General features: G+C 43.6%; 1 protein-coding gene across 1 annotated transcript; it reads left to right on the plus strand.

The window, feature by feature from the left end:
• Positions 1 to 20: 20 nt before the first annotated feature.
• On the plus strand, positions 21 to 10178 carry UBR7 (ubiquitin protein ligase E3 component n-recognin 7). Its single transcript, XM_014884514.2, has 11 exons — positions 21 to 280; positions 463 to 596; positions 738 to 798; positions 1883 to 1978; positions 3085 to 3138; positions 3969 to 4074; positions 5116 to 5300; positions 5839 to 5970; positions 6334 to 6496; positions 7340 to 7401; positions 8163 to 10178. The coding sequence occupies exons 1-11, from the start codon at positions 116 to 118 to the stop codon at positions 8253 to 8255; spliced, it is 1251 nt and encodes a 416-aa protein (XP_014740000.2). The 5' UTR covers positions 21 to 115; the 3' UTR covers positions 8256 to 10178.
• The last annotated feature ends 307 nt before the right edge of the window (positions 10179 to 10485 follow it).

Below are 10485 nucleotides of genomic sequence, written 5' to 3' on the forward strand. Positions count from 1 at the left end.
GCCCACGGTCACGTGGGGCACGCGCGATTCCGCTTCCGCTGTGGCGCCCCCTGGCGCCTCCTCGGGCTCGGGCTTCCCGCCTCGCTTCGCGCTCCTCGGCCTTCGCGGCCCGGCGATGGAGGCGGCGGCTCCGGAGGGCGCCGAGCCGGGGAGCGGCGGGAGCGGCGCAGAGGAACCCGTGGTGTCCCTGGCGGAGGTGTTGGCGGAGAACGAGGAGCTGGAGAAGGAAGCGCGGGCCGTGCTGGGGGGCAGCGACCACGAGCGCTGCAGTTACTCACAGGTGGGGGCGGGGCCGGGGGCCTTGCGGCCTGGGGGCGGGGCCTGGGTCCGGGCCCGAGGGGCGGGGCCGGGGCGGGGCTTGAGGGCGTGGTCACAGCGCGGGGCGGGGCCTGTGGCGCGGGGCGGGGCAGCCCCCCTTGCCCCGGCGCCCCTCATGGCGTGGGCGGTCGGTGTCTCCCGCAGGGCGCCGTGAAGCGACAGGCGCTGTACGCCTGCAGCACCTGCACGCCGCCCGGCGCCGAGCCCGCGGGGATCTGCCTGGCCTGCAGCTACGAGTGCCACGGCACCCACCGCCTCTTCGAGCTCTACACCAAGAGGTACCGGCGGGGGGGCGCGAGCGACCGAGTAGGAGCCTCACAGCTCTCGATAAACTTCTGGGAATTGTTAAGAATACAAAACCCAGCGTGTTCTCACTTAATATAACGCTACTTAATAAAACGCTACGTTTTTCTTTCCAGGAATTTCCGCTGTGACTGTGGAAATAGCAAGTTCAAAAATCTGCAGTGCAAGTTACTCCCGGTAAGTTCAGACAAGTTTCAGGCAGTCAGAGTCAAAATAAAGGTTTTGAGAGGTTGATGCCTTGCCTCAGCCACTGCTGACTCGTGCGATGCCTCCAGTCTTCCCAGGAGGTTAAAAAAGGTGGGAATATTACGGTAAGGTATAAAACTGTTGAGGGACCAAAGGGAAATGCTGGGAGGAGAAGGAATATTTCATCCTTGCCATCCATGGGTACAGCAGTTCTGCATCAATGATCAGTGCACTTCCAGCAGGTTGTGGTGTTTCTCCACTAATACACCTCATTAGCCTTAAGCTGTTTCAGAGTAACCTTTTGGGGTGCAATTTTGAAGTTGCATTAAGAAAATTTAAGGCTGTGCTGCTGTCAGAGGGATAGTTCATTTTCTTTCTTTGTGGTTGCATTAGTGCCCTAATATTTTGTCACTGGAGTTTACTGATAGGATGTTTTTTATTGTATTAAGCTGTCTGTACTTTTATACTTGGGCATTTTCAACTTGTCAAGTAGCTGGCAATCTTCTGGGAAGCAGCAACAGAATACTGCTTGGCTGGCTTGCAGTGGTGCTGCCAGAATAACACCAGTCCAGACATCGAAACACAGTGGTTTTGTGTCTGTCTGTTTTGTTCTGGGAGAATTGAAATGAATCCAGAGCTAGTCAGCAAACTCACAGTGCAGTGATCCCTCCAGAGACACCTGTGACAATTTTAAGATTTTACCATTTCTCATTTGAATCAATGAAATGGATCACATGGTTGTTCCTTCTGCTTCTGTTCAGTAAAAATTAAGTTGCACAGGTTAAGTGAGCTTCAGCATCTGTCCATTAATCAATCTGTCTGACACCACAACTGCCATCTGTTACAAAGGTGAGCAGATTGTTTCTGCTCTTTACTTTGGAGCTTTAGCATTCCTCATGTGCCCTATCTACTGCTCAGTGTAAAGCAGAGGTGTCTGGAGAATATATTTCTTTTTGTATATTCAGGCTGATGGAAATAATGATGCTTTTAGGAATTAAAGGGGAATGGGTAAACTGTGTTTTTAGTGTCTTTTTTACTGTGTTGTCTATTGAGACGTTTTCCCCTTTTCTCCTAGGAAAAAGGCAAGGTGAATTCAGGAAATAAATATAATGACAATTTCTATGGATTGTACTGTACGTGTAAAAGACCTTACCCTGATCCTGAAGATGAGGTAAGAAATACAAAATCCAGTAATCATACATAGATGGTGTTTATGTTAGATTCTGTGTGAAGAGGGGTCACTGATCTGCTTTTCAAGGAAGATCCCACTGCAAGAAATCTTACATTCCGTATTGGTTGTCATGTGTTGTTTGAAGTAATTACTTGATAATTTTTTTTTTAAATGGTAAAGTATGTTTATGCCTTAGAGACAGATGAGGAGGACAAGACATCATTTGGACAAAATGGTGCTGCAGGTCCCTGAAGTTGCAGAGTTCCCCTGGGGGACAGGGTTATCATCATCTTGAGAAATGTGACTAGTACAGAGTAAATGCATTGCATGTGTTAGGAGAGACCAGAACTTGCTTCCCCATGCTTGCAGCAATGCTCTGGCAAGGCTTCTGGGATGGCGAGAGTCTGTCCTGTCTTGCAGCACTAGTTACAGTCCTTGCTTGTAGCCAGAACACTTTTTTGTCTCTCTGAAATACTAGAACATATCCTGGATTTGCACATGCATGCTGTTGTTTGTAGACACAGAAATCAGGTGTTTTAAAGTACAGGGAAGGCACAAGTCTTTCAAATAAAAAAAAAAAAAGCATTTTATAAGCTCCCCTCTCTGAAGTTCAGAGACAGCAAAAAACATTTCTGAAGAAATCATTAATAGTTGTTTCATAACAAAGCACTTCATACTGTCCTGTATGGTGACCAGTTAAGTTTGGTTCTGGCATCTTTCACAGACCTGATGACAGTGTGAATACCAGTATCTTTTTTCTGCTGAGCTGTCTGTTCGTGCATTTCTGCATATAGGAAGAAGGATACCAGTAGTGTATTAACTTTTATCAGCTTTCTGTGAGAAAGTCTTGCCCTGCTGGGAAGACTGGTTTTGTAGTAATAAATGGAATCTCCAAAGCCTCAGTCATATGAGAGATGGCGTGCTGTTGACCCTGCAGGAAGCAAACTGTGTAACAAAGCACTAACTACTTATTAACAGCAGCTCCCTGTGAGAGATGAAGAGGGAAATGCAATTCACTGAGCAGGGTTTGCATGATACTGCAGCTGGAGACTTATGAAAGATTCTGGAGGTTGCTATTAATGCTAATAATATGATTGTTCATCTAGATTCCAGATGAGATGATCCAATGCATAGTTTGTGAAGACTGGTTCCATGGAAGGGTAAGGAAACTATAAATAGCAGAACTGCCATTTGCACAGGAATGAGTTGGTTTTGGTTGGGTTTATAAGGTAATTCTTACTTGGGAAGTTTGTTGTAGTTCTCAAAAGAGATTATTACATGAGTTCTAATGCATTTGTTTTCAGCTTATGCAAAGGAGCACTGAGAGTCTAATCTTGCACTGCTGTCCACTCCAGTTAGAAAGTACTGGGAAGAGTCCTACCTTTTTGAAGGTTTCCACTGCAGAATAGAGTAATAACTTTATAATTGTCACTTTAATTAGAAAACTCATATCAGTATAGTTGGTGAGGAAAAGATTCTTACTGAGGCACATCATTATCAACTACCCGAATAGTTCTTCCTTTAAAATAATACTTTTTAAACCATTAATTTCTTTAAGTAGCAAGGAACAGACTGTGCTGTTCATTCTTGATTTCAAACTTTGGGGGAGTCTTTTGAAAGCAGCCAAGCATTGTAGTGAGTGCCCTATTTAATGAGTAAGCATTAAGGATTCAGCCTCTTGTGCCTTGAAGGGCAAAGTGAAATTCTGTGTTTGAAGTTGCAGGATCAAAGAGTAAAAGTAATATGATTGGCTTCAGTTATGGGTTCTTATAGATAAACTTCTTTTGTAATAAGTGTATGAATGAAGAGTGTTGTGCTGCATCCTATGAGCTTTGCACGAATGCTTTTTCAGAAGAAAGCTACTAAGTGCTTTTAATTGCCCAGATAGTTCCCATCAATTTATGGACAGCTTTGGGACTTAATTCTTCTCAAGTTCAGTATATGATCAATATGGATGCTTCACTACTGTGTGCTTGCTTCTTTCTGACAGCACCTTGGTGCAGTTCCCCCTGAAAGTGGAGACTTCCATGAAATGGTGTGCCAGGCCTGCATGAAACATTGCCATTTCCTATGGGCTTACGCATCACATTTAGCAGGTAAAGAATGTTAAGAGACCTGAACCAGTATTTTATGAGCATGTATTTCTCATACATGGTTGGTTAATGGCATAATACTGGTTTTAAATGGTTGGAAAAATGATACTCATTAGTTATATTGGACAATCACTTTCAGCAGTGGAACATGTGGGGTGGCAGTAACTTGTGTTAAAAAAAAGCAGTTTTCATTCTTAAATCTTAATTCTGTGCTGCTTGTTTTTAGTTACTTTATTAAAGATACCTAGCACAAAATGGAAGAAGATTTAATACTTGACTCAAGGAACTTAATTTCGAAACTGGCTCAAAGAACTGAAGAGCCATCCTGAGGGAAGCAGTGAGACAAACAGTTCTTACAGATGGTCTGAGCAGCAAAGAGTGAATGATAGAGTGACTTGAAATGGATAAGTTTAATGTTACTCTGGGTAGGGCTGGGGCTGTGCTCAGGACACACATTCCCTGTGGTTGCACCAGGTCTCTCACCAGGCCTCTCTTGATTTCTCTGTAAAGAGCTAGTTTCTCATAGTTTCCTAAAAAATACTGCTTGTATCAATTGCTCATAGATTTCTTGGGTGCCCAAAATTTCAATGGTATTTTCAAGGATGGCTTCCTGCAGTTCTTTTCCTTACAATGTAAATAGTACAGAACGGGGTGTTTGTCTGTTTTTGATTTTCTTCCTTCTAGCCAGCTTTGTCACAGGTCACATACTTGAATTGGCATCAAAACAGAAACTTGTTTTAATTAAATAAAAGATTAGCGTAGGTAATCTGTGGTGGTGTTTTTGAGGTGTTTGGAGAAAATGGAAAACTCTGACACAGTCAGCAAAAAAGCACATGACAATTACTGAAACTGTGATAGCTAGCAAGGGGTGTCAAGAAAGACAAGCATCTTAGTAAAGAACTCTCAAATTGTGATACCCTCTTCCCTCTCCTAGGGCTTAGGTTTTGGGAAGCAGAGTGTTTTAGAGCAGGAGAAGCAGAACATCTGTAGTGACCTGTACTTTTTCTGGCACAGTGTTTTTATTTGTGGGTATGTATTTTCCAGTTCCTCCTTTGACCAAAGCAAACTCCCTTGAAGATGCAGGGATTGTCCTGAAGGTAGAGGAAAATGAAGAGCAGAAGAAAGAAATAAAAAAAGAAAGTGGAGTGGAACACCATGACACAAAGGAGGAAAAGCAATCGGAACAATTTAGTGAACCATCCACTAGCTCTGGATCTGCCTGTCCTGAGGTAAAATGTGCCTTCTTTTTCTGACGTGCACATCTTCACGCTGCTGATAGCTGTAGTGCAGCCCACCTTGCTCAGTACAGACTCAGGGAAGGAGTGCTGTGTCAGTCTGTTCCCATGTTCCGCTTCAGTCACCTGCAGTGTGACCCGTCAGACCTGCAGTCTATGGAACAGGGCTGTCAGGAGATGTAATGTCTGTTTGCAGATGGGCTACATCTGTCCTTTCTTCTCAGCCACCTGGCAGTACACTGAGGTGACTTCTGTTTGTTCTAATACATGATGTAGCTGCACTTGCATGATGGTCAAGCTCTGAGTTCTTAAATACTTACAGCTATTGTAGTAAATTTCTACAGAAATTTCCCTTGGAAATTGCTGAAATCACATCAGAATTCTCAAGTGGATGGTAATAAAGGTTGTTTATAAAAATAAATTTGTTTTTTGAGACAAAAGAAAATTCTTGCCTAAGGAAAAGGACATACCAAAAGGAACAGGGTCTCTTTGAAGTGATGTTACGGAATACTGAACACTCATTTTAATTCAGGTAGTTCCTAAGAGTGAGGAGCCAGTCTGCAAGCTGAAAGAGCTCCAAAGCAAGCCATTTGTAAAAAAAGATACTGCCACCTTTTGGCCATCGAACTGGAGGAGCAAATTATGCACTTGTGAAGACTGTTTGGTATGTATGTTCTCTTCATTACCATCAGAGGTGTGGGAGAGGCAGGGAGGATCTTCCAGACAATCACTGAGAAGCTTTAGGTAAAATCTGTGTAAATATTCTTAATGCTGAAACATAAAGATTCACACTAAATCCTATGGAAGTAGTATAGCTTGAAAGAGCTTCAAAATGTTTGTATTTTCCTTGCTGCTTAAATCCAGTATTGCTTGGAAGTTGTTATATGGAGATTCTGAAATACTGGATACAGATTCACATTATTTTTATTGTTGTTATTTGTGATATTGAACAGAACAAGGATCAGGGGAGAGCATCTCCATCTGAGAAGTTTTGTCACATAAAAGTAAATTTTACTTTATTCTCCAGAAAATGTATTCAGAACTTGAAGTCCAGTTCCTGACAGACGAATGTGACACTGTTTTGGCTTATGAAAATAAGGGCACCAGTGACCAAGAGACAGAAAGGAGAGATCCTTTAATGGACACCCTTAACAGTATGAACAGAGTCCAGCAAGTGGAACTCATCTGTGGTAAATACAACTTCATTTTTAGAATCTGCCTTAACACACTTTAACTGAACAGTTTGCCACAAAGAGATTGATATCAGGCCTTGTAGTGCAGTGTCAAACTATTTTTTAAGTAACATGCAGACAACTGTGTGACAGGTTGCATACCTCAGTCAGGATTGGTTGTCTCTGGCCCATTGTTAGAACTTTAATTTACAGTGAGACACTAGATGGTGTGTGAACTTTCACCCTGTTTAACATCTTAGATACTATAATGATAGTGATTTTTTGTAACGTGAATATTTTAACATTAATTTGAACTTCTGCTGTCTGGCTGATTTATCTTGCCCTGTTCTGTTGTTTGGCAATCTTCTGTTGGCTGGGGCAGTGCCAGCCAGGCGTCCCCTGTAGCTGTGCTGCAGAGCACAGTGGCAAGGCAGTGCTGAGGTTTCGTGCTTGGAGCTGTTTCTGTCTTGCAGTCAGGGCTCTGCCCTCTGGCGAGGACAGTGTCTCTGTCCTGAGTTACAGGCTGGGCCTTTCCACCACCACCCACACATGCTTTTGCAGGGGCAAGCTGGCAGGGGCAGTCTTTTAGTTGATGGTACTAATTCACTCAATGATCTTTCTATACCTTTCTCTGAAGTCGACCTGAAGGGACCTCAGACTACATAGATTAGTCTCATAAAATATTAGGCTTCTCATGTTTACATTTTATTAATATTATTATTATTAATAATAATCAAAACCTAGATTTGTCTGAAGTAAACCTAACAAATGACAAGAGGAAGTTGTGTTCTTGAGCCAGTGTTAAATTAAAACTGGGTATCTTACTGTTTTTGTTTTCTTTGCCTCTGCTTTGCCATCCAGAATACAATGATTTAAAGACAGAACTGACTGACTATCTCAGGAGGTTTGCAGACGAGGGAACGGTAAGGTGCAACTTACAGAATTTATTTGCCAGAAAATGTGTTTTAAAGAACTTTTGAGGGCTGGGTGGTGAATACCATGATGTTCTGTTTTGTAATACCATGATGTAATGTTTTTTCATGTCTCTTGGAGTTGCTGGTACTGCAGTAAAAATCAGAAATCCCTTATTTCACTCGAGTTTAACAATTCCATAATGACATTATTGAGAGATAATGGGAACTTTACAGAAATCTGTCTGCAAGGTACTGAGAGCAGTGCTTACATTTAAATGAAACTTCTGTTGCTCTGGGTAAGATATTCAGGAAGAAAAGCTCTTAACTTTTCTGGGTTTTCTTAAAGTGAATCTAAGCCCTTAGAAGAATAAGGACTGATTATGATTGTCGGTCTTGTCAGTTGTTTTCCTGCAGGAATTTGCATGCTGTTATTAAGTAACACTTGCATTTTGTTGGCTGACTTGCTGTATTGCCATTCTTAGTTACATTGGAATGACCCTGAAGTGAGCAAGCGGCCAAAGTCATTAAAATAGATTGGGAGCTTTGCTCCATGTGTTTATTCTGCCTTTGGGGAACTCGTTCCCCTCTTTGTATTATCTACAATAGAATTTGGGCATTAATCCTCTCCTTCGGATTCAACAGTAAAGCTGTACCAGAGAAATTTCAGGGTATTTGCTTTTCTATGCTTTTTATATTATGTGTGGAGATAAAACAGGATCCTTTAATTAAGCTCTTGCACCACAACTTGGGTTTCATACTGCTTCTCCTAGGTGGTTAAAAGAGAAGACATTCAGCACTTCTTTGAAGAATTTCAGTCTCGGAAAAGGCGACGGACTAACAGGATGCAGTACTACTGTAGTTAGACTGAGAGGGTTTGGGTCTCAAAGGACATATTCACTGGCAAACAGAAAAGGCATCTTCAGTTTTTGGCTTCTCATCAAAATCCAGCTGTCCAAGAAATATCATCATTTTGTCTTATACTTCATTTGTAGCACCTAAAACACGTTCTTAACAAATCTTTACATTGTGCTTAGAGGGATTTCAGTACCGATCGACTTGGCATTGCCGTGAAAGCCGGCCTTGTCTCCAGGGGAGGAGGGCTGTTCCCGGAGCAGTGTGTCCTGCTGCTTCCCTGTGTTCACCTCTCCTGGCTGCTGCCAGGGTCTGGAGCCGTGGCTGTGCTAAACCCACCCGGGCCCCGCCCTGCCCTGCCCTCGGCGGCAGGGAACACTCCCGGCTTTTCCTGCGGGAATGGCTCTGTCTCCTCCCTTGGGGCTGCAGCGATGCTGGTGAGAGCCCCAGCACCGAGGAGGTGCCTGTTCCTGCCTTGTCGCGGCTCCTCAGGGCTGGGACGGGCCTGGCTGTGGCTGAACCCAGCGCTGCTGCCTGCCCCCTCCCCGGGCTGCTCACAAATGGGAAAACAGAGCTTGGGCTTGATGCAACAGATTGTTCCATCTGGTTTTATACATTAAAAAAACTTACTTCTAGTATTGCACAGGGATGGTTTCCATGGCAAAAAAATTGTCAGATGATCTTATTTCACTCCTCAGAACATAAACAATAGCTAGGAGGAGGTACTAAATTACAAACTAAGCATGGGGGGTTTTGTTATATGCTTTAATTTTAAAAACTAGCCTACAGCAAATTCTTCTACTTTATAAATGTTGCTGAAAACAGTGCAGCATCCTGGGATTTTGGTACAGTATGGAATGTTCTTTTTATAACCACTGTGATAATCATGGGACAGGAGATAGTTCACTGACTTTTAAGACTACACTTAGCTGAAATTAAAAATTAAGATTTTCTAAGTTTGAAGCCTAATGTAGTTAGACCTGAAAACATACATTAAAATTCTAGTTTTTGAGGATTTGTATATCATGGGGTACTATTCTGCTTCCATGCTAATGGTTTTTGAAAAGCAAAGGTAGACTCTTACCATTCTCACTATTAACTGTTTCTGACCACTTTATTTACAAACAGTAGTTTAGCATAGATGCTCAGCTGAGCAGTTTCATAGAACATAGGATATGCTGAGTTGGAAGGGACTCATCAGGATCATCACATCCAACTCCTTGCCCTGCATAGGACACCCCAGGAGTCACACCATGTGCCTGAAAGTGTTGTCCAAACACTTCTTGAACTCTGCCAGGCTGGCGTTGTGACCCTTCCCTGGGGAGCTGTTCCAGTGCCCAACCAGCTGCTGAGTGAAGAACCTTTTCCTGATATTCAACCCAAACCTCCCCTGACACAACTTGAGTCCATTCCCTGAGCCGTGTCACTGGTCACAAGAGAGATCAGTGTCTGCCCCTCCTCTTCCTCTCACAGGAAGCTGTGACTGCAGTGAGGTCTCCCCTCAGTCTCCTCCAGCCTGAACAGACCAAGAGACCTCAGCCACTCCTCACCTGGCTTCCCCTCAAGGCCCTTCAAGGTCCTGGCCCTTCTTTGGACACTCTAACAGCTTTGTATGTATTTTATATTGTGGTGCCCAAAAATGCCCCCAGGACTTGAGGTGAGGCCACCCGAGGACAGAGCACAGTGGGACAACCTCCTCCCTTGCCTGGCTGGTGGGCCTGTGCCTGATGCACCCCAAGACATGGGTGGCCCTCCTGGCTGCCAGGGCACTGCTGACTCACTCATGCTCAATGTGTCATCAACCCCCCAGGGCCCTTTCCTAGTTGCTTTTAAATTTAACTCTGAGTATTGTACATGCTCTTCTTTTTTGGTAGCAACTGTTATGGGAGCTGTAACTGCACATCTAACTACAATATAAAAAAATTAAAATTGTTCACTGTGTACTGTCTTGTTTTCTCTCAGTGCTGCTGCAGTGTTTTGTTTCCATCCACAATCTAGGCAGACAGGGAGCCCTGTGATGACCTGTTAGCCAAGCCACCAAGTATACTGGGGGCTAGTTAAGCCCAGGATTCCTAGACTTTTGTTTCCTAGACAAGGGATTGCAGCCGGCTGGTAAGTACAGTTTGGAGCAGGACAGGTCACGTTTCCTGTGTGTTGCAGTTTCTGTAATTCACTGAAGGAGTGGGGGAAGAGGGTACTTAAAGGTAATTGTGTCTTCCACAGCAGATAAAAAAAGCAGTG

Source organism: Sturnus vulgaris, chromosome 6 (assembly GCF_052056855.1).
Source record: "Sturnus vulgaris isolate bStuVul1 chromosome 6, bStuVul1.hap1, whole genome shotgun sequence".
NCBI classification, from domain to species: domain Eukaryota; kingdom Metazoa; phylum Chordata; class Aves; order Passeriformes; family Sturnidae; genus Sturnus; species Sturnus vulgaris.

Excerpts from the sequence above, each read along its gene's own strand:
- UBR7 (XM_014884514.2), top strand. The coding sequence starts at position 116 with ATGGAGGCGGCGGCTCCGGAGGGCGCCGAGCCGGGGAGCGGCGGGAGC. Across the intron at positions 3,139-3,968 it reads AAGACTGGTTCCATGGAAGG|CACCTTGGTGCAGTTCCCCC; the intron begins GTAAGGAAACTA and ends TCTTTCTGACAG. Across the intron at positions 6,497-7,339 it reads GCAAGTGGAACTCATCTGTG|AATACAATGATTTAAAGACA; the intron begins GTAAATACAACT and ends TTTGCCATCCAG.